The sequence below is a fragment of the Kwoniella europaea genome, chromosome 2 (genome assembly GCF_036810445.1).
Source record: "Kwoniella europaea PYCC6329 chromosome 2, complete sequence".
Taxonomy (NCBI): Eukaryota; Fungi; Basidiomycota; class Tremellomycetes; order Tremellales; family Cryptococcaceae; genus Kwoniella; species Kwoniella europaea.
Window position 1 is genome coordinate 1,088,323 of NC_089488.1, and position 26,220 is coordinate 1,114,542.

Sequence of the window (26,220 nt, forward strand, 5' to 3'; positions counted from 1 at the left end):
TGGATTGATAGTGCTTCTGGTGGCAACTCACGACTATACGAATCTTACAAAACAACAACCATGATATCCATCTTCTTCGTCTCCGCCCATACATCCAAGCAACAAGGTCGGTTGTGACCAAGTCCGTTCATCTGGACCTCCCTTCGACCAGTGGGTGCACATCAGTCTGTACCGGGACTCGAAGTCATCCGATTCAACCATAGCTTCAACAACATGCAGAAGACTAAAGGAGACACGTTCGATCTGAGGGTAAGTAACAGAGTGACGGTCAGAACGACGCCATTCCTCATCTGATACTTATCTGTGCATCTCTTACAGGCAGAAGAAGATGCAGCCCGTCGTCTCAACGTCGGGAAGTCGATCAACGTCTCATCTTCCATAAGTGGTCTCAACTCTCGTGCCAAGAGGACCGATCTGATAGGAAAGGTAGCTCTGAAGGAGAAAGTAGATTCTATAGGTATGTGATCATCTATGAAGATACAAGTGAATCATGACCTCATTACTGATATATTCTTACTCTGAATGGGTATAGCCAAAGACCATGGAGTCACCATTGATCCAGACGCCTCACTTTACCTACTTTCAACAATTGAAAACCGTATCAAAGCACTTTTTTCCTCCGCTATCAAAGCTCAACAACATCGTACACAATCTTCTCACCTATATTTCCCACCTCTAACCGGATCAAATAATGCGGACAGCAACCATGCCAGTACCAACGCCAGTGGAAGTGGAAAAGGTGGAAGAGCAATGTGGTCAAGTCGAATCACCTCAGATCCTTCCCAAGTACTAGACCTAGTGAATAAATCATATAGAGAGGAAGAACAGGAATTCAGGAAAAGCAGAATGAACAGATTAGCTAAAGAAGCTGAATTACAAAAAATAAAAGATCGTGCATCTTCCCTTTCCCTTAATCCTGACGACGGTGGGGTTGGAGGGGGACCAAGTACACCAATATCAAAACCTTCTCCATCATCCTATTCGACCCCAGCTGCAGGTGGGTCAGGAGGTGGGACACCAATGTTTGGTGCTATTAGAGAATCAACTACCAAGAGTGGAAATTCAAGTTCGAAAAAGGGGAAAATCAATCCACGAGATGTATCTGCCGAAGTTCAACATAAGATGGCGAACGCAACTGCCATGCGATCAGTAGGGATGGGTAAGAAATACGGTTGGATGACTGGAAATGTACCTAGTATATCTAGTCCCCTGGCTGGTGGTGGAAGTACAAGTAAGAAAAGGAAATTAGATAAAGAGAAAGATAAAGAGAAGGAGAAATCAAAATTATCATCAAATGTAACTACAAATTCTCCAATCGACAGAGATAGCAATAGCAATAAACAAACACCTGAACCTTCAACACCTAATACCAATACATCTGATATCGAAAAAGAGAAAGAAAGACCAAACAAAAAGTCTAAACCTACTATACGTCAACCAACTAGACGGTTGATACTGGTAGAGAAAGAAGAAACAGAGGGTGGTGATGTCGAAGATAAGAAAGTGGAAGATGATAAGGTGCTTACACTGTTGGATTTGGTATTTGCGATGGAACATAATGGATTGGATGGTAAGGGGATAGGAAAAGAGGATGAGATCTTACAGAAAGTTTGGGCTAGGAAGGGTGGCCCGTGGGGTGAAGATGGATGGGATGGAAGGAAGTGAGAGGGAAGGCTTAGCCTGTGTATCTTATACGATACAGATTGTACTATACTACTTTCCGTTTAGACGATAGATCACTCAATAATGATGAGCGATTATATGATATGCCGATGGTTCATGTACTATACGTTGATATGAAACATGATGAGAAAATGCATAAACAACGAAACCATAAACAGCAGGAAAGAAACCTAATGACCTTTCTTTCCCTCTCTATATATATTAAACGTAAACTTGATCATGTATGTTTTATAACACTCTGTCCCATCTACAACAACAACGTCCAATCACCTACTATCCACCCCCTCATGTAGTCTTTTGAAATGTGACCAGACTGATTAAGCTAAGAACACCCTCCATGCGAGGAAGGCAGCGAGTAAAGCTACTGGTACGACCCAAATTGGGAATCTATTCACACGACAAAACCAACAGATGAGTAACATCTTCGGATACCCCATTGAGTCGATACGATGAATGACTTGGTGTACTCACCCTGAAGAAGAAGTTGATCCACCGGTTGAAGAGAGTGATTTCTTCGATTTGGATTTTTTCTAATGAAAGATCGAAATGAGATTAGCTCAACCTTTCCCTTTCGATTCAAGAGGGATTATTTCTGGTCCGTTGCCACTTCTAAGTGTCTCCTCTCCGATCAAACTGTGAGATCGATCGATTGAGGATGTATTCTGGAAACGTAACGCTGCCCCCATCCGATTCTGAAGCCTCCGGAATCATGACAATCCTCATCTTCCCCCCCAAAAAAATACCTTCTTTACCATCCATTGTATCTGCTGATTTTCCCGTACCAAGAGGACAAACCGAAAGTCAAAATGGACCATCTACTCACCTCACCGTAGAAATCACCCAATAACATCTTAGGCAACATTTCCCTAGCTTCGTCTGAATGTCCTACATCTTCGAATGCCTCTGTTGCGTCTCGGCCTGTACAACGTAAGATTGAAATCAGCGTTTGTCCATTTACGACCCAATGAATACAGGAGTGAAGATATGACGAAGAGTGTTTATGGAATCCGTACATGTATCTGATCGGATTGGATTTACTATCGATGGATTTGGAAGGACTCACCTGCTTCTTCGATCAACACTTCATCACCACCTGGATGCTATAAACATGAAACATAGAATTAATCCAAGTCAGTCATCTCATCTCACTGTCTGTGATTCCCTGCCCGATATTTCTAATCGGAGCGAATTATACAATTAAGTCATCCTTGCTTCAACCTTTCAATGATCTCTCAATCGATCTCGATCATCTCTACCTGATCAATTTAAATTGACATGGCCCCTTCAGCACCTAACCACCCCTACCTCTCATTCTCATTCAGGAACTTAGAAAAAAACACGACAGTCTGAACCCACCTCATCCATGAAAGCCGTGATATCATAGACTTTATCATGCAACAACATCCACAGACTCTCTCGCGTGTTGTGTTCCTTCAACTGTTCGAGAGAGTAAGTACCTTCTGGTTGTACTGGGGCAGCCTCGGGGGGTGGGGCGGTGGAAGAAGATGCGTCGGCCATGGTTGATGATATTCCTGGGATGGGTCGAGAAGGACAGATTATGTTGGTGAGTGCAATGTATGATTAGTTGATACGACGAATACGATCAGATATATCAGAGTTATGCTGTATCTGAAAAAAAACAGGAACCCAAATACCAAAAAGGCTCGTGCCACGTTGTTTGATCTTTGATGATACGATAGATGAATGAGATTGACCATTTGTGGCGAATTGATTGGTCAACCCCCATTCTCTTCTCTTCTCACTTTACCATACTATACTATACATCACTCAATGATATCTACATGTATGGTCTATAACATGTTAGAGATATGGCATGCACAGATGATGGCTCTAGCATAAGAAATGCTAATGAAGGAATGAATATTGTGAAAGAAAAACTGAGGAGAAGGACTGTTTGGTCCAGTTGATTGATTGTGATTCCACTTGTGGTTCAAGCTTGAGTAATATTTCAGACTCTCAGACAAAAAGACTTTAGACTTTTTCGTTGTACACTTTTGAGTAATCAATTTTACAGAAACAGAGTTGCAGCAATGAACGCAAACACAAACTCAAAACACATTCGTTATAGCCATATCATACATGTCAATAAAATAGATGTATCAATAGTATGGAGAAAAAAACCCTTAATCAACACGACCTATCTTAAAGACTTCATCCACCTGAATCTCATATGAAACCCGCTTAAAGGGAAACATCGATCTTCTTGGCATCTTGACCAAGAGCCTTGGCTCTCTTTCTGAGTTTGGCAACGCTGCGAGGTGAAAAACAGGAATCAGCATGTATTCCTCCGTATACACACACTGTCGGATATTGGGTATTAAGGTTGACTTACGATTTGTTACCTCGGATACCACCACCCCAGTGTCGTCTGATCTCCTCAGCCTTGTCGAGGTAGTTGGCCTTAGCGGCGGAAACGAGGTTGGCGAGAGCTTGTTGGTCTTCTGATCGGACATCGGTGATGGCGACGGAAGAAGAGGTCTTCTTTCCGGTGATCAAACCAAGTCTGGCCTTTCCTTTAACGATCACATAAGGTACACCCATCTTTCTACAGAGAGCAGGCAAGAAGACGACAAGTTCGATAGGGTCAACATCATCGGCAATGACGACCAACTTGGCCTTCTTAGCTTCGACCAAAGCGATAACGTGGTTCAGACCGTATTTGGCAAAGACGGGTTTCTTGGAGTCCTTGGTGGTGGACTTGTCACCTTCCTTGGCCTTTGATTCGGCTTCGGTAATCGGGCCTTCTTCTCTTGCTTGGACTCGGGCTTGTACTTGTTAAGCAATTGGAAGAGTTGGGTGGCAGTGTTCTTGTCGAGAGTTTGAGAGAATTGAGCAATGGCGGGGGGTACCTAAAAAAAATGCCGGAAATAACACAATCAGCATTGAGCATTGAAAATCGGACTTGACTCTATAGAAGCTAATCGAGTGATGACCCACCTTCAATCGTTGGTTGAGGATGACCTTTTGTCTTTGGAGTCTAACGTACTCGGGCCATTTTACGAATCGAGTCAAATCTCTCTTGGGAGGGATATCACCGCCTGTATACATACGCAATCGAAGATCAGTACTCTACCGCAAAGGAATAGACATGAATCTATGAAAGAAACAAGGTAAAGATGATGGAGTTGAGATGATGATAAGGAAGTAGTACTCACCGATACCGAAAGTCTTGGATCTCTTCTCGAAAAGAGGGTTTTGGTCCTTCTTGACGGCTTTCTTGGTACCGTAAGGGGCGGAAGCGGGCTTAGATTTTCCTTTAGCGGCTTTAGGCTATTTATGGAAAAGGGGGTCATTGAGACGACCATCAGCGATGCTCTTTCTTCGAAGATAAATAGGCATCACGTCATGTCGGAGCTCTAGGGTTTTTCGTTTGACCATCATACAACCCAATCCGAACCTGAGGAATCACCCAACAGGTTACATGAAAGAGGTAAATGTGATGGTCGAAAAGACAGCAATTATAGCAGAGGACATATTGTCGAATCGAATCGAGGTAGATCGATCGATATGACAGTCATGCTATTTGTAGAAATCATCACCGTCCTTCTATTCCCATAAGGAGGAATAAAAGAAAAGTTCATTCGACAAGATACGGTTGGGATCCAACTATCCTCAGGGGAAGAGGCGGTTTGACCTGAATGATCCACTCTCAAATCTTCCATCTTCACTCATACGAATGAACAGGGAGACGAAAGATCCGGACCAAGTCAACACCGTACATCTCTTTTCCAAATTCTAGTCGAATCTACCACGGATATATCCTTCATCTCCTAATTAAAGTCGTAAAGGTAACCGTGACCGTACTATCCAATTTGCTGAAGATTGTTTCATGTATCCAAAAAATGTGTGTAGACGTGATGCCTAGGTTGTATAGAGTGGTAGCGTACCATTTTGATATGCTTCTTTTTTGGTTGATGGATGAAGGTAAGAGAAGAAAGAGTCTTGAAGGATGAAGAAGAAGGCAAGTGCGATGGTGAGGGAGGGCTGAGTGAAAAATGAATGAATGGTAGACCACCCAGTGGGTAGGTGGATGGGATAAATCGGCTGTCGGATTTAAACATGTAAGCTCGCAAACGTATGGTGAAGTGGATTCAATTGACCCGGTTAAGCACCTTATCTCCGACGTTCGCGATTTGTCTTCCCCCCGCGCCACACAGTCGGTGTTTTGACTCTGGGTGGTTTTGAGGGGTATCGGCGTTTTGTGAAATTTCCATCGACCATGCGACAGACTGAGGATGAGAATTGTTGGTAGTTGCTGCTTGCTGCATACCCTGCATTGGATGGTTCCACCGTTGATTTCAGCTAAAAAGAAAACATCTTCTGATCCGTTTTGCTCCCTAGACATCAAGGTATATACAGGTCAAGTCAAAATGGTGAGTCGAGTCGACCTTTAGCGGATAGTGCAGAGCAGTAGCTTGGAATGGATTAGATGAGACGGATTGGACATCGGGAAGAACAAAGGTCAATCAACGAACGGTTGGAGGGAGAAAAAATCAGTGTTGGAGATAGATTCGGCAGGGTATAGACGTGGGAAACAGACAAGATGGGTCGTAACGGACATTATCATCACTATCGAAAAGTGTAGATCATCCAGACCGTTTTGGATCAAAGGCTAGACAGGACTGGTCACACGAATAGGACGAATGGAAGAAAACGACTCGGATGGAATGAAAATAAAGCAAAACAGTAGCTAACCTATATATCACTCTATAGCCCCAACAAGTCAAAGACATCAAAAAGTTCCTCGAGATCGCTCGAAGAAAGGACGCTACTCGTGAGTTGTGTTGGACTATACATCAGGAGATGTGATGAAATGGATGCTGACAGATGTATGATTTATGTTATCCTTCACTATCCATTTCCGAACTCAACCACCAACAAATTTCCATTCGACCTATCCTTCTTACCCATATCCCATGTACATCCCCTACCAACCTCACAGTCGCCCGAATCAAGAAGACCTCCATCAAACCTCCTACCGGTGCCGCCCTCAAGACCAAGGCCGCCAAGAAAGCTCCTACCCACGTAACGAAGTTCAAGATCAGATGTTCTAGATACCTTTACACTTTGGTTTTGGACGATGCTGAGAAGGCCGAGAAATTGAAGCAATCTCTTCCCCCTGGTGAGTCGGTCGTCCGTTTATATGAACATCAGACATGATTATAGGGTAGGAGTATAGGATGTATCTCATATACATCTTACAATCTCCATACCCTTGATTCTATCTTGGATTTCTCAAAAAGGACACCAGCTGATATACTCCCAATTTACGTCGCAGGATTGAAAGTTGAGGACATCACCAACAAAGCCCCCAAGAAGAAATAAACGGTTCTCTTCTCTCGTAGCTGTTTAGATCTGACTTGATTGGGATTTGATTAGGGTTGGGATGAGATGCATTTGAACCCTGTATACCGATACCGATACTGCAAAGATCGTTCACCACACGTTGACATTATTCAAAACGTTACTGACTCACGATATCACATTGGTTTCTATAGCTAATCAGGCTGGTTCTGCTGATATAACTACCTTATGAGGTAACCCCCTACAATCTTGATTGTGCTGTTCCCCGCTGTTTGTCCAAGTAAACGATATGATTGACGTACAAGGCTGCAACAATGGTCTGACATACTACAAATATAGATTGATGATGATCATTCTATCTTATAATCTGAGTTTCAACCGTTTCTCAATTCTCCCTCAGCTCCTCATAGCTTTTGGATTACCTACCTGACCCGTTGTGGTTGATCTTCGACTCCTTGCCTTGTCCATCCTGCGGTTATGAAATCCTGGATCATTTCGTTCAAGCGAAACAATTTTAGGGGATCTATCTTTCTCCTACTGATGCGATCTCGTACATGTACATAAACCCACTTTAGTTTCTAACTCTAAGTTGCTGAACACATGAAAGGGTTTACTGTATCGATCGTTACCATGTTAATGAGTTTCGTGCGAACTCGTGTCCTCAAACTGCTTGTCGTTTAGAACCCAAGTAAACCTGCTGATTCCTCAACGTTGTTGTACAATACGAAGCCTACTGCAGGTATACCTATCTTGTCAATGCGTATTAAGATCCATATACTTATATATATTGATTTCGGTCCTCCCTACTCACGATGTTCTACAACCAAGACGTTACCGTATGCATTTAGTTATGGGGAGATGAAAGACAAGCGATCCCTGTATTCATTCGTACTGGACTACAAATTACCATACCGTACCGTACCATATTCAATCTTTTGAGTTATATGTTTCCTGCTTAAACTCTGGCACGATCTCTTGATGCATCATGCATATCTGTTCTACGACTTAAAAATAGCTGCATGTACATACATGCATCACAACCAGGAGGATCGATTTGCATACTATACCAAGAATGAGGATGCGATGGGGGGTGATGTCGGTCCGATCTGATAACGGAGGACGGATAAGGTTAAGCTAAAGGGTAAACATATCCGAACGAGATCTGAGATCTGTTACAAGAGTACCGGAACTGTAAAAGATGCAATGGGGAATATAAGAGTACTCGGTTGTAAGACATAGATACTAAGTAAAGGTATTCATACATAGCTTATATACGAATACTGCCTCTTCCACTTGTCATTCTTGTGAACGGTATCGCCCAATCTCGAAAATACAAGTGTGGAAATGAGCACGAAACAGAAGTTTACAGATTATCTCCTAGAGAAATACGTGAGTATCCGACGAAATCTATTGCTCCTATTGAACAGGTAGTCGACCAAGGATGAATTTGTACAGTTATGTGAACTATCATATATAGTGAATATAGCTGTACACGAAAGACCAACGGACACACAAACTGATATGTTTACAATTCCAACTGGTATAGGCGGACGACTTCAAGCTAGCTACTCAACATGAATTCCTTAAACAGTCCGGAGAAGGTAGTATAAATTCGGAAGTGTTGAAAGAATGGTTGAAGCAAGATTATCTATTTGCTTATGAGGGTGGTATCAAGGTGGGTCGAAGTCATCTCTTACTTTAGAATCATTTTGGTACTCACATGTAACCTTCAACTATACCCATCGTTCATCATTCATCGAGAGGTATCTAACTCTTCTTAACATACTCAAAAGTATTCACCTCTAAATCCCTCATCCTTCCTGACTTAGCACATGTCACGAAAAAAACTTGATAAATTGTACTCACCTTATTTATCTTATAGTATACCGCTGCCCTCCTATCCAAAATCAACCTCTCACCCTCTTCTTCTGCCATCCGACCCTTCCCGGCATCCGACCTAGTTCCCATCTTGGGTTGGTCAGCCACGAACCTCCTCCGTGAGACAGACTGGTTCCTATCCGTGGCATCCCAACACGGCTTGGAGGTATTTGACGATAAACCAAGAGAAAGGGATATGAACAAGTATGGTCTACTTGGGGAATACAGCCCAATCACAAGAGGTTATATAGATTATTTGCAGGTTATAGGAGCGTTAGGTAGTATTGAAGAAGGGATGATGGTTCTCTGGGCAAGTGAGAAGGTACGTCTACACTCTACGATTTCATTGTATCACTCAATACCTGGTACATCACAAAATGCATATCCTCTTACGTATTTTGTCTCAAAATCAACAAACCTTCACTTATCGCTCAAAGTATCATGCTCACGCTCTTACAATTCCTAGATATACAACTCCGCCTGGATCTACGCCAAAACCTTCTCACACCTTAACAACTCTTCCAACGAGACTCAAAAAGCTTTAATCAAATTCTGCGATAATTGGACGACACCTGAGTTCACAGAGTTTGTAGAGAGGTGCGAAAATGCGATGAATAAGTTTGACATTGAATTGGGAAGTGAGGTCGCGGAGAGATGTGAAAAGGTGAGTAGAGCCGGAATATGTAGTATATGGTCTGTATACTGATCCATTCACACCACAGGCTTTCAAGACTATTCTTTGGTACGAACAACGATTCTGGCCATCTGTCGAGAGTAAGTAGATCGCATCTGTTAAAGCCACAAGTATCGAATGGTGTGAGGATTTAGATGCTATGGTTTGGAATGGACACCAGCATATGACAAGGACTTGTAAAGTAAATCAGTAGATCAGTAGATCAGTAGATTATTGAATTGAATAGATTTCGGTTTCGGACAGGTAGTTCAAATCTAGGGTTGGGAATGATGAAAAAGATAACATGCATGTGAATAGTCACTCGTGAGAGATAGCAATAATAAATTCAATTACACAAGATGAGAAAAATTATGACAAATGGAAACAGACAAGGTATGAATATGAGTATATGTCAATGCGCAGAATGAATGGGAAGAGGAGGAAATGTGGCATATAAATTAGGAGATAAGATTACCGCATTTTTGGTATGGATTGAAACACAAATCCTCAGGTCCGACTAGGTTGCTAGGTCGCTAGGTCGCTAGGTCGCTGGTTGTATTGATCAAAAATCAATCTTAGCATCCGTTTTGACACTTGAGTTGGAACTCGACGAAGCGAGTTGCGAGAGTTGACTAGCCAGCAGGATTGGTTTGCCTCTGAACGAAGCAAAGAGGTTGTAGTCAGTAAACGGTGAACGTTCTTACATGAAGAAGGATCGACTACCCTCCCGGTGTCCATCATCGAATTGAAAGCCCAACTCACTTTTGGAAATGTCTCTGTTTGGCTCCACTCAATTTAGCTGAACATGGTGAAAGGACATTATCCGTAGGAGAGACTATCGAACTGTTCCGATCCCAATCCCATGGTATCAGCTTTGATCCATTCATCTGAAGGAAACAAAGCGACTCACGCTGCACCTCCTCTGCCTGCTCCCCCTAAGAGACCTTTCTTTTGAAGGAAAGAGGGTGGGTGTGGCTGAGTGGAAGCAGAGGCGGTAGGTTGGACTATGATATTCGTTCGGTTAGTCAGCTGGGATCATCGACGAGATGGATGACGAAGAGCTCACCTTTAGATTGTTGGAGCACGTTGTTAGATGACATTTTGAACTGAGAGTTTGACGGTTGACTTACTGGATGAGGTGACTTGGTTGTGATAGTGAGGGTGATGGTCGTTGATACGCAGAGGTTGACTTGGTTGATTGAAGAAAGAGAAAAACAAAGACAGACGGCAAACGGCAAACAGGTGAAAAGGGAAAGAGAGGCGCGTCCAAGTCCAAACAAACCCAACCAAAAGAGGGGGGAGTAATTAAGATATGATTGTGGTTGATTGATTTAACCGAGGATTAACCTGATCACTGCTACTTTGAACATTGACGATCAGTCGAGTCTAGATGAAGAGAACGAAGACTATTCAAGATACGGAGCATCATCTTTCGAAACGATCTGGCAAACAGCGTACAGAACACAGAGAAGACGGTACATGTGACAGACCAAACACAAGAAGATCATCAAGAAATGTCAATATAATACCCTTCCCCCATCGTTTTATCAATCCCACCCCTCACCATGTCCAACACACCACCCCTTCCTCCTTCCCTCTCTCCCCTACCTCCTCCAACATCCTCATGGACCTTCACGCAAGGATTCATACTGGGTCAAGCATCCTTCCTGATCATCGTACTGCTCTTCGTGAGATATGTGGTATTCTCACCTTCGGAGGAGATAGATGCGGAAGGTTGGAAGAGGAGACGAGCGGAGAAAGCCAAGGTCAGTCAGTACAATTGTACAGCTATCTTGGTCATGTATGCTGATATAGTATCTGCTCTTTTCGTATTGTAGAAAGCCCTCTTATCCACTACCTCCGTTCCACCTCCGCCACCTACTCAGCTGTTGCAGAAAACAAACTACGAAATGGCTACTCATGCTGCCGAGTCGACAGATTGGGTGAACGTCCTACTAGCTCAGGTGAGTTTCAGCCGAATAGTCCCTTTGAGATTTATCATTAAGCTGATGTGGGTTATGCGTCTTTCGCAGATGTTACAAGGATACAGGAACGATCTGCTCTCTGCGAATGGTGAAGAAGGAGCAAGACAGAGGATAGAGAAATGGCTGAATCCCACTGGAAAGAATCTCAGCTGGCTTGTGAGTTCAACTCTCCATGCGTGTTACACCCGCTTTTCTTCATTGTGACTGACCTTTATGACAATTGTGGTATATAGGATCCGATCGAGGTCACCTCACTATCGTTAGGTAAAGCTTACCCATTACTCTCAAATGCTAGAATACGGCCTGCGGACGGTCAAGGCAGGATCGTACGTGTTTCTCTGACACTGGACTCCTTGTTGAAATATAGCAGCTGATGGTGATCTACTTGTGTCATGTTAATAGCGCTCAGAGATAGATGTAGATTACCTAGATTCCATTTCCCTATCTTTGTCGACCGCAGTACTGGTCAATTTCCCTAGACCCAGATTCGCCGTACTGCCCGTAGCGTTAGGTGTGGAGCTTGTGTCGATAGGCGGGACTGTAAGTTTAGCTGGCTCTCTGTCTCCGATCTCACAGGTTTAGGAGACATCAGCTGATAGTTGATATGATTGTAGTTGAGTGTCCAACTACATGAACCGGTTGACGAGAGACAGCATGTCCATGTTAGTCTTCTTCCCGATTTCCACCTGAATCTTAAGACTACAAGTCTACTAGGTAGTAGAGCCAAACTACAAGGTACGCATATACCCTTCACACTGATCGCTTCTCGTTCTGGATGAATTCGAACTCAGAAAATGACCTTTGATCCTGTATTGGTTCCATGTAGATATACCAAAACTTGAACAACTCATCTTATCCCGTCTTCGATCCGTCATTCAAGATCGATTCGTCTACCCTGCTCATCTCTCTCTTGCCTTACCTCGCATACTCTCTCCATCTGTATCTCCCACACCATTATTGAACGACCTAGGCGAATCAGCAGTGAATGCAATGAGCGAAGCTATGTCGCAGGGTATATCAAGGATGGTCAATGGAATGATGGGACCAGGGGCAAGTCCAAGTATGGATAATACTACTGTGGATGTAGACGAGGACGAGGACGAAGGGTTATATGAACCTTTGGATGAAGTAGCTATATCCAGAGCCAGAGAATTGGATAGGGAAGAAGGCCTGGATGGTAATACCGATACTACTCCTTCAGTCGGTATCGGAGGAAGAGGCGAAAAGAGAATACCTATTCCAGCAAAATTGGTATCTTCGACCACGACGTCAACAAGCAAGATTGAACAACCTATACCTCGCAGACCACCATATCTATCAACTCAAACATCACGTCCTAATTCACCTTCTGTCACTTCATATAGACAACAGATACCTGAACCCATCCCTACAGCTAGTACGGCTACGCCAAGTGTGAATGATAGTCAGAATCAAAACCAGTTCAGGTTCAGAGGTCAATTCGCTTCGAACCCCCCTACACCTGGCGCAGATGGATTAGGAACAATGCAAGGTCATGGAACAGGTAGGAGAATGGGCGTGTTCAATAGTCGTGCCGTTGGTTAGGGCTCGCACTGTAATGCAATGTACGAAATTCCAGTATTTCTTGGTGCTGAGATTCAAAACGAAAGTGTATAGTCTCGTTCGTGCATGCAATACAAATTGCCTCAAGCTCAGCCAGGGCCATACGGCCAATGAGTGCATTGCACCAACAATACCATGAGCCATGCCTGATTTTTGGCATGTACTTGTACGCATCAATGAGTTTGATATTGCGGAGCGCTTCTTCTGAATTCTCGATCCGCGGGGACGAGACTTACATCGAGTGATGGCTCAATACACAAGCATGGTCCTTTCAATTCTTTCGAGTTCCCTTGCCTGTACCTAGGGGTGCAATGCTTGATCAGCCAGCGAAGGGAGAAATAGGAACATCTAGGTTCTTGGCACAGACCCTCCTCTCACCCTCCTCGGAGCGGAACGTTTCATACTGCGGTGTGGCGAGTGGCACAGACCCTTCCAATTGGAGTCGCATGCCCTAAACTCTGATGGTAACTTTGAACAGTGCTCGGAAACGATTTCCTCAACCGAAACCGAGCAATGATGTGGGAATAGGTCTTGGAGCTCATTCAGGTCAACCGCCGATGATGAGCCATCACGTCGAAGACACAAATGATGATCGCTGTAGTCGAGGTACATGATTATGTGTATCTGTACCTTTTCATTCTCTCGTCCCTTTTCCAGATGATCCGCTGAAAGTTGATCACCGAAGGAAGTATATTTCTTCCAGTGAACATATAAGAAAGTCGAACATCAAACTTGCTCATAGAGATTAATCATCTCATATCACTGAGATACCAACTTCGATAGTCGAGATTCGACTGGTCCCCCTCTCAATTCCGTATACATACTCGTATATACTCTTCGAGTCCCGTCTACATCCTCAACTTTCCCTACATTAGAAGATGAGCACTGGATTCTTAGGCAATAAGGTGATATGGGGCGATCCGACCTGTGGTGGACCTCATTTACTCCAGTAAGTGACTTGCATATTCCCAACTGATCGTATATTTCCTAACCAATTGTCGGACTGCTGTAGACTCGCAGCCACCGATAATTCCACGGATGCCGTTGAAGCAGGACTAAAAGCTATCTTAGAACCTCATACTGGATTATACTTAGGCCCAATACTTATAGGGCTTGTCTTTGTATCCTTACTTTATCATGTGACAAAAAGAAACAAAAACAGAAACCGTATGCTGAGTGAAGTATACTGTTTCTAGGTTCATCAGTGATTTCGTCCTCTTCGGCGTAATGCTCGCCCAATTGGTAAAATGGGGCTCGTATGCGGTGGAAGATAGGTGGTTCATCAAGATACTCGTAGCATGGTGTGCTTTATTTGGAACTATCGCTTCGATATTGTAAGTCCTGACCACGGGGTAGAAGGTGGATTCACAGGGTTGACGGATCAGCGATGTATCAGTAATGTAGCCTACGTTCATCATGTCTTCGTCAACAATTTCGGTACCTATCGAACATTTGCCAGCGCAGACTGTAAGTAAATCAGCCAGCTTCCTTATATGGAGAGAATAACTGAAGGACTTGATTATAGGGAGTTCATGGCTGGGTATAATTGCACCGCTGACATCTGCGAGAGTACAAATATTCTACTGTGATCGAGCGTATAAGCTATCCCGAAAAAACAACATCCTAGGCGGCATCATTATGTCATTCATGTGCGCACCTTAACATCTCAGTTATATTTATCAGTTTATGGACACTGATTCCGTTTCACTCCATCGCTCCAGCCTTACCTCCGTCATAGGTGGAATAGGAAGTAAGATCACTTCTGAATCTGCTACAGAAGCTTCGGTAAGACTTAGTGATAAGTACATACCCACTTAAGATAGCTCTGACTTGTTCGGCACATCCATCAGTCCGCCACAAAAGCCACTATATTCATCTATCTCTACGTGAGTCATATTGTTGGGATCTCATGAGCACCGGTCACGAAACCATGAGTACGATACTAATGACTCACGTAATGCCTCAGACCGCCGGAGCGATGGCAGCAGATTGTATCATAACAACCTCCATCATGTGGTGTCTCTCAAGGACAAAATCAGGTTTTATTCAGACCGATCAATTAGTCAACAAATTACTCGCGTAAGTTCCATGTGGCCCATGCGAAAGATTGAGTCTGACTGAACTGGTTTTGTGTGTTATTTTCCATAGAATTTCAGCGGAAACTCAACTACCTCCTACCCTCATGTGAGTACGAAAAGCTATATGGTCCTATCATGCTACCGCACTGAGCTGGCTCGTCTCATCCTCGTAGGGCAATCTCGTTCCTTATCATCTTCGCATACAAAACTACCAAAGCTGCCGCTCATCCTGACGAAGTTATAATCGATGTAACTTCGAATCTGACTGGTTTCTTCATGTGAGTACACACCTTCATCCATTCCTCTTCACCTCAGCCTAGCTTGCGCATGTAGCTCATATTTGCCCAGGATGACCATGCCCAAAACCTACGTTGTCGGTTTCTTGGCCGTCTTGAATTCCCGAATGAGTTTGCGGGCAGTCATGAGCTCCAAGGACGCTTCAAGTCAACAAAGGAAAGTGAGTCAACACATGTATCCGCTCAAATATCATTGTATTCTGGCTAATGGCTTCACCTCGGTGGCAGGTCAACACATATCAACTGAAAAAGCGAACAATGGAAGGTAATGTCAAGGTAACTACCGAAACTTATGTGCAAGTCAGTGAGGTTTTACAAGTGAATGATAACGGATTTGGCTGATCTCAAGATTGGTATACATAGGCTGAAAGGTACAATCCTGCCACGCAAACTATTGCTCGTCAAGAAGGTTACATCAACAGTACCATTCCGGAGGAATCAGGAGAGGACGAATTGATCTATAAAGGAGAATTGGACAAGACACCTCATACATCTCAAACGGGACTAACGTTCGCAGACGCTTTAAAGGAATCTCGAGTGTAGCTTCCGTATGTAGCTGATGCTATCAGCCTGGATGCTTTGGATACTTTGCCTAATGTCGGCCTACGCGTCACGGTAGATCCGCTTCACACTACTCGCTCTTGGACAAAACGAGTCAATCTTAAAATGAATGGCCGTTACCGAGCTCAGCTTGTATGAAACACCGTACAGTCTGAAACGTTTCTCAGTATATTTGTTCTGACTTCTTGCATGAACTTCAAAGGTTGATCACAAGTCAAACGGACATGTGTTCTTTCAATGCATAAGTCACGGACACAGCTACAGACTAGATAACGACCCAAATTGATCAATCCTGATGGAATGAACCGATGATTAGCTACTGACACTTACGCTTCTCGAGGGGGACGGGGGGCCAATCCTGTATTAGAGATGTTGGATATCTGTAGACTCACGTATTTGATACGCGGGAAATTCTCACAATCAGAATAACATTCACTCTCTCCCAAGAAGCATCCAAAGGCGGCAGCGTCGGAGCTCACATCACCTTTGGAGTTCTTCCAGGGCGCGGTAGTGAGAAGATCGAATCTGTAGCTGTTGGCGAAATTGCTGCTGATACGTGCTCGGCACTGTTCAAGTCAAATTCTGAATTCAGTAAAGCAATCACAGTGATATGTCTGAATTATTCTGATGGTACGTACCTTGATATGCCATTTCATCACAGATTTTTCAGGACTTTCAAAAACGTCCCACCAAACTGCTTTCTCCGTATGTTCGTTGTTACCAATCTTATCTAAAGTCTCTTTTGGCCATTGCAAGATGAAATCTTTACCTGTACCTCCCATAACACCGACAGAGGTATCATCTCCGTCTACCATCCTTGAACCTGCGGGAAGACCTAGGACAATCTCGGCACTCCCATCTCCACGTTGTGATAATTCAGACGGTGCGGGGGCGGCGAGTGCTACAGATCCTAGCGAAAGGATGGAGATAATAATAGGGATGTTGAATAACATAGTCAATATGTTAAAGAATATAAGGTAGGTACTGTATAATATGCGGGAGCTGGACTAGAAAATGATGTCAGTGGAGAAACAAGTGTGATGACTTGTTGAGGGTCCTCTTTTCTCATATTTATAGGCCCGTGGCACAACCTGATTGGGCCTCTGAGTTGATCATAACAGAATGGAGCGAATATGAACTGATCAAAGGAGTCGATCCTGATTAAATGCTACCCCTCGAGGTCATTAGTAGATCCCCTGACTATGTCGTCGACGATCAGCACACAAGAGCTCCTTGAATGAAAGGAACTATTCGCAAACATGAGGGACTGTCACCAATGACCGACTGGATCGGTCCCCGTGGACCCGTAATCTCAACCTGTTTACTTGCCTAAACACCTCACATAGATCGTGTGGCACACTGAAGTCTCGAATGGGTTACTGTGGCCGCTTGTCCAGCCCTAAAACTCTGTCATTGCCGATCGGCCTTGGCTTTGTCTTTCCCATTGATTTGGTTGAAGACCTTCTGCAATTCTCGTCCACACATCCCCATACATGCACCCGGCCAAGATTATCGCACACATACTAATGTATATATGTTATATAGACAAGAAAATGGTCTTTCGACCGCTTGCAGCGGAACGACAGCATACATACAGTATTGCGACTCGTACTTTCTGAGGTTGCTATCAAGGTGTTTCATGCGAATCCGTATTGCATTCATGGTCGATGAGATTTCGTACTTTCTCAACTTGTAGATCCAACAGTCAGCCTGATAGATAATCCTGGAAACGGATAGCCGAAACATTTCCCTCTAATACCTCCTATACCTCGAATCATGATTCACAAACTCCCAGCACTTCTCTCCATTCTCATCACCTAACAAACCCTTCATTTCCCTCTTGTTCATCCGAACTAAATCCCTTATCGATTCAATCTTACTCATCACTAATTTCAGATTCCGTCCGCTTATGCCAGGTATGGAACGTAACATTTCTACCGAACCTGTATTTTCGATTCCACTTCTGAACGATTCAGTTACTCCTGCTTCTGAGGACGTTCCCTTCATGGTGGCAGACATCTCATCGGGTTCATCGTGGTTCAGCTTTAAGTCCGATAATATCCTCACGGATTCATGGGGGGACGAAGACCAGATTATTCGCAGTTTCGGAAAATGCAGCGTTAATAACACTAATTTTGATTGGAGGTAGAATGTATCGCGCCATGAGTCGTCTTTCTCGGATGATCTTCCCGCGGTTTCCCGCCGAGCATCCTCACGGGTCTGATAGTATTGATACTCATATCAGCACACGTAAAATCATTTTCAACACTGTGAGACTTAGACTTCGTGACTGGGGGATCACTTACCCTCAACCCAAACTTATCTTCTTCGAACTCAATAAGCAAGATGCAAATCTCATAATGAGCGGTCATCGATTCACACTGGGTGTGTCTATAGAATTTTTGGACGATCCAGTCAGGATTTTGATTGTTTTACGATGCAGACCAGAAGATCACTCACAGTCGACCATTGGCAAAACTCGCCTCCAGATCGGGTAAAGCCTTTCTCTCCACACACATCTTAGGCGACAAGATATAATCTCCCACGGTCAGCGTAGTAGGTACAACTTTGATACCTGCCGCATCGATAAGTGACGGAAGGAGTGCTCCCATCTCTCGTATATCGACGATTATCTATATTTAAATGATATTCTTAGTGGAAGAACCAATAACTGCCAGGTATGACTTACACGAGCATCATCAACAGGCTCACCACCACCGGCGTTCCTTGACGAGTAGGTGGTCTTCGAACGAGTCACATTGTCTCTCATTGGTGCTCGGGGATTATTGTTGTATATGGGGATGACCATGGTCTACGGGAGATTCGTTACCCCTATCAGCGAGATCTGTCCCGCCGGTCATACCAATCAATTATGCTAGGGAATGCTCACCTGCCTATCATCTATGAGCTTCTTGAAAGCCTCAGCTTCCCTCGTGATAGTCGACAAGAATCTATCCTCCTCGAAAGAATTGGTATAAATCATCTGATACACTCGAAGTGCCAAACCCGGATTACTGTTTTTGTAAACCTGCGTCGAACAATCAGCTTGTTGTGTTCTTGATCTGCTGAATGCTACACATGCAAGGTCGAAATATGACTTACCTCCAGTCGCCGTATAAAAGCAAGGTTCGGTTCGTACATAACCACAAATCTAGGTCTCAGCTCTTGCAACAAGATATCATCATCTTCACCTCCGTACGGCCGTATTATGACTGTGTCTTCAGGTGCCAATAATCCATACTCATCTTCAAAGTTTTCAGGCATAAGACCAAAATCATAGCCTGAGCTGTCGGAGAACTGATTGAATGTCGAAGAAGTGTTTGAGAAAGTCAATGATGAAGTCATCGGGTCGAGATCTTGTTCTTCCACAACACCTGATCGAGCTAGTAATGCTGAACTCGGATCAGGCGCAGGTGTAGACGAAGACGATCCAGCCCCTCTTGACCTGTACATCAATCGATTTTATCAGCCCTGTATCAAAGATCGGTTCGCAGATGGAAAGAGGGTAACGAAACTGACGACTCAGCTAAAGCCCATTGCATCTGCTGATCCTCCATACTGTCATCACCACCGGCAAAAGCAGATTGAGCTTTCATCATCGTCTCCTTGTGATCCCTTTCCATATCAGCCAATCTGGGAGCAGCCATCGCTGCAGCAGCACCACCTCTTATCCTCCTTCGCTTGTAAGCAGGTACACCTCTACCTCTGTTCCCGTTGGTCCCCCTTCGTTGGTTCGCGTCCTCTAACCTCTTTTCTTCCATCTCACCTCTTTTTACTCGCACCTCATCACCCTCATCCCCCTTCATCTTATTTGGATCGGATAGTCTCTCTCCGTTTTTCTCATGTTGCCAATTCGACAAAAACAAAGTTTCCATCATTTTCTTTCCTGCCCTTGGACCGAAGGGCGGATCTGTTTTTTGCATCGTTGTGAGGTATTGACGTAGTTGCAAACATGTCCGATCGGACGAACACATTATCAAGACGATGTTGGTTCCAGGTGAATCTGTACAAAGAACAATCAGTCTCTATGATCGTTCTTCATCTTTAATCGGTGTGCACAACGCTAGATCAGCGATCGCTCCACTCACCAGCGTGCGATTCTGTTACTCTAGCAATGGTATCTTCGATCTCCTTCAGTACCTTTGCTAACAAACTCCATTTCGGTTGTTCTTCCAAGACTGCTTCATGACCTTTTCTCAACCTTTTCTTGACACTTCGTGATAGGCCTTCCTCCAGTCCTACTAGAACAGGTCTAAACACCGGCGGAGCATCACCTGTAGCCTCTCTGAGCGTATCCTCTCCATCTCCATCCCCATTCGTACCTATCTCTACCATTGCCTCGTCTTCATCGTCATCTTGCGTCTGAGGTACAGTCTGAGTTTGAGTAGCGAATACCTCCATAATTTCATCTTCGTTCTCATCATCAGCTGTCCCATTTGTGGTTGCCATACTTTCAGCTGCTCTGAGTGCTTCTTCCTCATCCCTGAACTCATCTACACCTTCGTCGACCCCCTGTGGGCCTTCTCTGACCTCTTCGCGCGACGGAGAATCATCATGATGCTCATTGTCCATTATAGGTGCTTTACGTGACACTCTAGCTTGAGACGCTTCCACCAATTTACTAGCTGATTTCGCATTGAACCAATCGTGCACATGTCTAGCTGGCCCAGTAGCCAATTTTTCCGCTTGAAAATGTTGTCTTTGTAGCGTATTGATGTATGAGGCGAATGTAGCGGAATCGTACTCCAGTAGCCATCTGTGACAATAGAGTCAGCTTCCTTTGGCTAGATCGATGGACACAGAGGAGCTCACGTGTGTAAATTCCTCAATTCCGTCAAAGCAGCAACATGAATCTTGGTTTTTGCACCTACTTTGTGCCAGACTGGTTTCAACTTGGATCGAACAATGGTATCGAAATTCTTGAATTGGGCATTCCGGACGTTGATGTCTTCCAGATCAAGGTTCTACGAATGCGTTCATGTCAACAATTTGGATTTTATATGTAAGCCTGAGTTTTGAACATGCTCACCAAAGAATGATCCCTCTTGAGTTCCACTAACATAGCTTCCATACATTCCGTTATACTGTCCTGACATTGTCTCATCAGATCGGTCATAGGCTGATACATCTCTACTACATCTGCTCTCCGACTCGCTAAAGCTTGCTTGACATCTTCGTTGAACCTACGCAAAAACTTAGCTGGGCTCAAAGACGGCTATTTGACTTGGTGATCACATACCTTGGCCATATCATCACGCTGTTCATATTTAGATTCACCAGCATATCTTTCAACGGTGATATACCATGAGCGAACATCTCGGGTTCATCGGAAAAAGCCTTGCAGAAACCGCTCTGAGGTAGATCGTATCAGCTGCTGGATTGGGTGAGATAGAGATGAATGAGTATATCATCGAACACACCTGATTCTCTCGTCGGTATAGACGAACAGCAAACTCCTCTTGACTTCCATGAGATACTCTTTCTGCGTGGAGTATGACAAGACCAGTAATAAGTTTGGCCGGTATCGTCCCCTCTGACAGCACCCAGACCACCAATCAGCTCCCAGAACGCTTGAATCGTCATGAAAAGCGTCTCCTACTTATGAATAGTGATTCAACCTGGGACACTCACTCAAGAAGTCATTCACCAGAATCTTGCTAGTAACCGAGAACAGTCCTCCATGTCTATACATTTCCTCTCTATCGTCCCCTGAATCAGCCGCAGCCTTTCTATTTGAAGTGCTAACGTATTCACTCACCGCTCCTTGACATTCATTTCATATCCGACTACTCTAAACCCCGGATCTCTCACACCCATAATACCCAGCTCATCTCCTATCCCAGCTTCGTCCGCGGGCGTAGCGCCCACCACAAGAACCAGATCTTCTTTCCTATCGTATGTCTTCAACAATGCACAGACTATTCTCCGCAAACCCAATCCCTTGGCGAGTATCACCAGATCATCCTGCTGCGGTCGACATATCTGCCGTATAAGTGTTTTGTGGAATGAGAGATAGGGGATGTGACGACGCGAATTTGGAGGAAAGGTGGGCTGGGGTGTGGACATGATTGACGGCGATGTGGGAAGGGTGGGTTTTCAAGCCGAGGGATGCGATCGCCCGTGACTGGCTCGTCTCAGCTATAAAGAGGCGTTGATGAGATGAAATGAGGTAGATAGATTCACAGGAGCGGTTGACGATCTTCTTGTTTTTATACGTCACCTTGGCCCGCGACTTCCGACGGAAAACACTTTCAATCCTACGAAGAGGAAGGGCGGAAAAAAGATCATTTGTTGGCCGACCATCTATCTATCTGCCGCTTTCTCTTCCTCTTCCTCCATTCTAACAGACCAACACAGACCAAAGCTAAAGCATCGTACTGTCCACCATGTTCGCTCAGATACTTGCTCGACGTGCTCTCCACACCTCCCGTCCGCTTCTCTCAGCTCAGCCCGGCTTAGAAGCTACTTTGCGAAACGCCTTGAAGGCATCGATGAAAGCCAAGGATAAACCAGCAGCGGCGTGTTTGAAGGTGGGTAATGGGTCCGTGTCATGTATGAACATTAGACTATCAGTCAAGATGCTTGTGTACTGATTTGAATATATACAGTCAATCCTTGCAGATGTCACCAACGCGACTAAATCTGGAGTGAACCCTAACGAACCGATAAATGACGAGGGGGTCATGGGAGTATTGAAGAAAGGTATCTCGCAGAGAGTGAGTACATTCCTCTCTACTTGGATATCTATCAACTATACAACACTTCATCTCTCATTATGCACAATATATGTACCGTACTGATACGCGGTTCTTCACAGACCCAAGCATCTGAATCATATTCACCAACTTCCCCTTCCCCTCATCCCGAGAACTACTCCTCCCTCTTAAACGAGATCAACCTCCTCAAATCGTTCTTACCAGAAGCACCATCTAATGAAGTCCTCCAGCAATCTATTGATAAGATCATCACCGGACTGACAGACGAGTTGAAAGCTTCTAGGGGAGTTGCAGGACAGGTACTAAATAAGTTATGGGAAGAGTTGGGCGATGAGAAAGCTGGAGTGGATAAAAAGGTCGTTGGGAAGATGGTTCAGGAAGCTTTGAAGAAGTTGCAGATATGATTGAGAAATTTATTGGCAGGAAGAAAAGAAGGATAGAGAAGATACACTACTCATATATGTTGATACTTCAATACCACTCAGGATGGATTCCTCATAGATGATGCATGGTTTACTAGTAATGCATATAGTTGGATTATGATGGTATACTATGCACATTGCGGATTTGTGATACTGAAGAGTTTAATTCACTCTATATACAACATAAATAGATCAGTTCGCATCAGATCATTCACCAGACCAACTATCCGAACGCAATTTCTTCTTGGATCCATCTCTTGATCTTGAGCCTGAACCATACGACAATTCACTCAGACTATCATTTATCTCGATCTGATCTGGATTCTGATGTTGAGAAGATGGTAATAGATTCTTTTGATAATTATTGATAAACTCCATTTTTGAAATTACTCGTACATCTTCATCTTCATCCCTTTCTTCATTCGCCTCGATTTCTTCCTTATCGTTCTCACTGCCACTCTCATCAACTTCCTCTAGATCTTCTTGTACAGCAGCGTTATCCCTTTTGATCGCTTTGAACATTTTCCTGAATTCTTTATTTGTCAGTTTGGGATTTAGTGTTTTTGCTTTACTAAATTCCCGCCTATATTCATTCTGACGTTTCCTTCGTGGTTCATTTCCCTTTGAAGTTTGGAAGTCTTTTGGAAGCAAGTTTGGATCGTCCACGACATCTCGATCTATACTTTGAGTTCCGCGGATAAGAGGAGGTGAAGACAATGGAGCGACTGGACGATAAAGTATGTCTTCGTTACCAATGATCCCTTCTCGATTAACGAGTCCATTGCCATTCAATGTATCTTGTCCATTGGCTTGAGATTGAGGGTGTTGCGAGTGTAGTTCAGATATGATCTCCCTAGCCACTACCAACGAATCCTTCTGTTCTACCGTCAAATTCGATGTCGAGCAAATCAAACTATCAATATATCTAGCCACATCTAACGGGTTCATCTGACTCGGCGAAGGGGGAGGAGGGGAAAATTCATCATCATCTATTCCATTATTCGTATGATATCCTCTGTTATGCTTATTTCTCAATTCTACCGGTGAATGAGTTCTTGGTGGCTTTGTTTTCTGTGATTGCGAGATGAAATTGTGATCTGGGGAGATACCATGTCTGATATCTATTCCTTTTTCCCTCAAGGCATTTTTACCTTTGTCGACCCACCCATCGAATATCTCCTTGTTCGAGAACCAATGTGTGAATGAGTCGTGTGTTGGGAGCTGTTCCAGCTGTATCTCCTCATCCTCTTTGGTACTGACACCGACACTGAGTGGAAGCCCATTCGGATCAAGTAGTCCACCTGACCTTATCCAGAACGGAACGTTGTTGACATATCTTAGCTCATCCAATATACCAATGACAGCTAACAAAGTCTGATCGAGCGATCCTTCTTGGAGGCCCGGGGAAGAAGCGGCGAGTTTGGAATTTTGATATTCATCTTTACCGAATTCAGGTATCACAAGTTGGTTGAATGGCTGATAGATCGCTTTCAAAGGGGAATCATCTAGCAGTACTATCCTCTTCTCGTCGAAGTCCCATGAAGGTTGGTTGTTGTCGGAAGAGAGGTGGCGCAGGTGATCTAAGACTTTACGTATGTCTTTGGTCGTTTGAACTTTCCTTGCTGTTATTGATAACAAGCAATAAAAAGGAAAGAAGAAGCAAAACGGGTCTTATCAGATGCATTTCATGTTGATGAGTAAAAATAGGGGTGAACATACAATAATCGTTATTTGTTAAACCCATCTTATCTCTCGCCCATACACCTAACAATCTACCTTCACCTTCTTGTTCTCTTGCCGACTTCGTATTTGCAGTTTCTTCCTCCCATATACCCTCGATGAACCTTGTACCAAAAGCGGATTCGACCATACCCCTAACGTTGTGCGGTTGAGCCGAGGACCAAACGAAAACTTCCCATCCTCTCTTTCCCCGCTTGGAGGTCGGGTCAGGTAGGAATAAGTATTCGAGGAAAGATTGTAGGTACGGTCTCGGATGGGAGTTCCTCCCATCAGCAGAGGAAGAACGATTACGAAATACTAATGCACCATTCAAATCTAACACCAATAATTTCGGTATAATTCTTTCACTTTTCAATGGTTCGGCAGGATCTGGACGTAGCAAATCTAAGTATTCCCTAGGAGGTAAGTTGACTGGTGGCGATGTTACTGTCCTATCTCGCGAAAAGGGTGTTCGAGGTTGAGAATGAGCGTGGGTACTGTATTGGCGAATTGATTGAGGTGAAGGAGGGCGGTCATATGGGGGGAAGGAAGGCTGGATAGGACTGGAGAACCCTCTTTGATGAGGTGGGATGTAGGTTGATGGTCTTTCGTTGTTTGTGGGTCTATAATGATCTTGCGGAGGGTAGGGGTTTTCGTACGGCCTCGTGTTATAATTGTAATCAATTCTTCTGTCGTAGCCATACCCATCTCCATATCCATTATTCGTATATCGATCATCATATGGATGATTCTTCTCACCTCTGTACCTATCGTCTCCACCATAGCTACGTCCATAGTCATTTCCATAATCGTCCCTGCCATTCGCGTAGCGGAAGGATGACGATTCACCACCAGAATAGTCTACAGGCCCTTGTCTGCTCGATGATTGTCCGTACGGCGACTTGTTCCGATATGGATAGCGTGCATTGGGGTATGAGTACGACATGGTGCTGAATTCATCGGTATGTGATGGGTATCGTTGGATGATTGGCAAGCTAGTCAATTGAGAAGCTTGATTAGCTTGGAAGAAAGTTGAAATCGATGGTTTCTCACTTTGCGTTATTGAGGTATCTTCGTAAGGGTATCACAGGTGACTTTGTGACCTTCATTAGCGACTGGCCAACAGGTATCTCGAGCAAGATCTTCAGTGAACAGGATGCTCGAGCAAGCGAAGAAGAAGGCTCACACCAAAACAAAAACACGAGGTAAAGTGAAGGAAGGTGGCGGTGATCACCGCTTATTACACACATCTGTGGCATCCGTTGAGAAATACTGCACTCATAAGGCGTGAATATCCTTTGTA

General features: G+C 44.1%; 12 protein-coding genes across 12 annotated transcripts; 6 read left to right on the forward strand and 6 right to left on the reverse strand.

Moving 5' to 3' along the window:
• Positions 1 to 213: 213 nt before the first annotated feature.
• V865_006738 (uncharacterized protein) lies at positions 214 to 1,665 on the forward strand (the record flags this gene model as incomplete). The annotated part of the gene is made up of 3 exons (XM_066230495.1): positions 214 to 249; positions 319 to 457; positions 533 to 1,665. The coding sequence occupies 3 exons, from the start codon at positions 214 to 216 to the stop codon at positions 1,663 to 1,665; spliced, it is 1,308 nt and encodes a 435-aa protein (XP_066086592.1).
• Positions 1,666 to 2,000: 335 nt separating this feature from the next.
• On the reverse strand, positions 2,001 to 3,201 carry V865_006739 (uncharacterized protein; the record flags this gene model as incomplete). The annotated part of the gene is made up of 5 exons (XM_066230496.1): positions 2,001 to 2,070; positions 2,155 to 2,213; positions 2,507 to 2,601; positions 2,747 to 2,783; positions 3,040 to 3,201. 5 exons carry the CDS (start codon positions 3,199 to 3,201, stop codon positions 2,001 to 2,003), a joined length of 423 nt encoding a protein of 140 aa, XP_066086593.1.
• Positions 3,202 to 3,885: 684 nt separating this feature from the next.
• Positions 3,886 to 5,366, reverse strand: V865_006740 (uncharacterized protein; the record flags this gene model as incomplete). The annotated part of the gene is made up of 6 exons (XM_066230497.1): positions 3,886 to 3,955; positions 4,037 to 4,328; positions 4,403 to 4,553; positions 4,642 to 4,742; positions 4,860 to 4,974; positions 5,298 to 5,366. The coding sequence occupies 6 exons, from the start codon at positions 5,364 to 5,366 to the stop codon at positions 3,886 to 3,888; spliced, it is 798 nt and encodes a 265-aa protein (XP_066086594.1).
• A 708-nt stretch (positions 5,367 to 6,074) lies between these two features.
• On the forward strand, positions 6,075 to 7,029 carry V865_006741 (uncharacterized protein; the record flags this gene model as incomplete). The annotated part of the gene is made up of 4 exons (XM_066230498.1): positions 6,075 to 6,077; positions 6,418 to 6,478; positions 6,647 to 6,826; positions 6,983 to 7,029. 4 exons carry the CDS (start codon positions 6,075 to 6,077, stop codon positions 7,027 to 7,029), a joined length of 291 nt encoding a protein of 96 aa, XP_066086595.1.
• Positions 7,030 to 8,352: 1,323 nt separating this feature from the next.
• On the forward strand, positions 8,353 to 9,668 carry V865_006742 (uncharacterized protein; the record flags this gene model as incomplete). Its single annotated transcript, XM_066230499.1, has 5 exons — positions 8,353 to 8,397; positions 8,555 to 8,683; positions 8,891 to 9,208; positions 9,353 to 9,550; positions 9,609 to 9,668. The coding sequence occupies 5 exons, from the start codon at positions 8,353 to 8,355 to the stop codon at positions 9,666 to 9,668; spliced, it is 750 nt and encodes a 249-aa protein (XP_066086596.1).
• A 453-nt stretch (positions 9,669 to 10,121) lies between these two features.
• Positions 10,122 to 10,659, reverse strand: V865_006743 (uncharacterized protein; the record flags this gene model as incomplete). Its single annotated transcript, XM_066230500.1, has 4 exons — positions 10,122 to 10,215; positions 10,322 to 10,402; positions 10,470 to 10,563; positions 10,626 to 10,659. 4 exons carry the CDS (start codon positions 10,657 to 10,659, stop codon positions 10,122 to 10,124), a joined length of 303 nt encoding a protein of 100 aa, XP_066086597.1.
• A 465-nt stretch (positions 10,660 to 11,124) lies between these two features.
• On the forward strand, positions 11,125 to 13,107 carry V865_006744 (uncharacterized protein; the record flags this gene model as incomplete). Its single annotated transcript, XM_066230501.1, has 7 exons — positions 11,125 to 11,325; positions 11,398 to 11,523; positions 11,593 to 11,700; positions 11,778 to 11,870; positions 11,947 to 12,084; positions 12,159 to 12,279; positions 12,371 to 13,107. The coding sequence occupies 7 exons, from the start codon at positions 11,125 to 11,127 to the stop codon at positions 13,105 to 13,107; spliced, it is 1,524 nt and encodes a 507-aa protein (XP_066086598.1).
• An 896-nt stretch (positions 13,108 to 14,003) lies between these two features.
• V865_006745 (uncharacterized protein) lies at positions 14,004 to 16,042 on the forward strand (the record flags this gene model as incomplete). The annotated part of the gene is made up of 13 exons (XM_066230502.1): positions 14,004 to 14,074; positions 14,138 to 14,236; positions 14,322 to 14,459; positions 14,522 to 14,592; positions 14,651 to 14,774; positions 14,847 to 14,910; positions 14,976 to 15,011; positions 15,092 to 15,204; positions 15,274 to 15,309; positions 15,377 to 15,481; positions 15,552 to 15,660; positions 15,728 to 15,799; positions 15,863 to 16,042. The coding sequence occupies 13 exons, from the start codon at positions 14,004 to 14,006 to the stop codon at positions 16,040 to 16,042; spliced, it is 1,218 nt and encodes a 405-aa protein (XP_066086599.1).
• Positions 16,043 to 16,386: 344 nt separating this feature from the next.
• On the reverse strand, positions 16,387 to 17,013 carry V865_006746 (uncharacterized protein; the record flags this gene model as incomplete). The annotated part of the gene is made up of 2 exons (XM_066230503.1): positions 16,387 to 16,626; positions 16,699 to 17,013. The coding sequence occupies 2 exons, from the start codon at positions 17,011 to 17,013 to the stop codon at positions 16,387 to 16,389; spliced, it is 555 nt and encodes a 184-aa protein (XP_066086600.1).
• A 799-nt stretch (positions 17,014 to 17,812) lies between these two features.
• V865_006747 (uncharacterized protein) lies at positions 17,813 to 22,126 on the reverse strand (the record flags this gene model as incomplete). Its single annotated transcript, XM_066230504.1, has 14 exons — positions 17,813 to 18,280; positions 18,367 to 18,451; positions 18,521 to 18,693; positions 18,750 to 18,872; positions 18,951 to 19,088; positions 19,163 to 19,505; positions 19,580 to 20,063; positions 20,149 to 20,816; positions 20,873 to 21,024; positions 21,090 to 21,243; positions 21,300 to 21,412; positions 21,481 to 21,593; positions 21,692 to 21,759; positions 21,819 to 22,126. 14 exons carry the CDS (start codon positions 22,124 to 22,126, stop codon positions 17,813 to 17,815), a joined length of 3,390 nt encoding a protein of 1,129 aa, XP_066086601.1.
• A 320-nt stretch (positions 22,127 to 22,446) lies between these two features.
• V865_006748 (uncharacterized protein) lies at positions 22,447 to 23,180 on the forward strand (the record flags this gene model as incomplete). Its single annotated transcript, XM_066230505.1, has 3 exons — positions 22,447 to 22,590; positions 22,669 to 22,776; positions 22,878 to 23,180. The coding sequence occupies 3 exons, from the start codon at positions 22,447 to 22,449 to the stop codon at positions 23,178 to 23,180; spliced, it is 555 nt and encodes a 184-aa protein (XP_066086602.1).
• Positions 23,181 to 23,405: 225 nt separating this feature from the next.
• Positions 23,406 to 25,863, reverse strand: V865_006749 (uncharacterized protein; the record flags this gene model as incomplete). Its single annotated transcript, XM_066230506.1, has 2 exons — positions 23,406 to 24,820; positions 24,918 to 25,863. The coding sequence occupies 2 exons, from the start codon at positions 25,861 to 25,863 to the stop codon at positions 23,406 to 23,408; spliced, it is 2,361 nt and encodes a 786-aa protein (XP_066086603.1).
• Between the last annotated feature and the right edge of the window lie 357 nt (positions 25,864 to 26,220).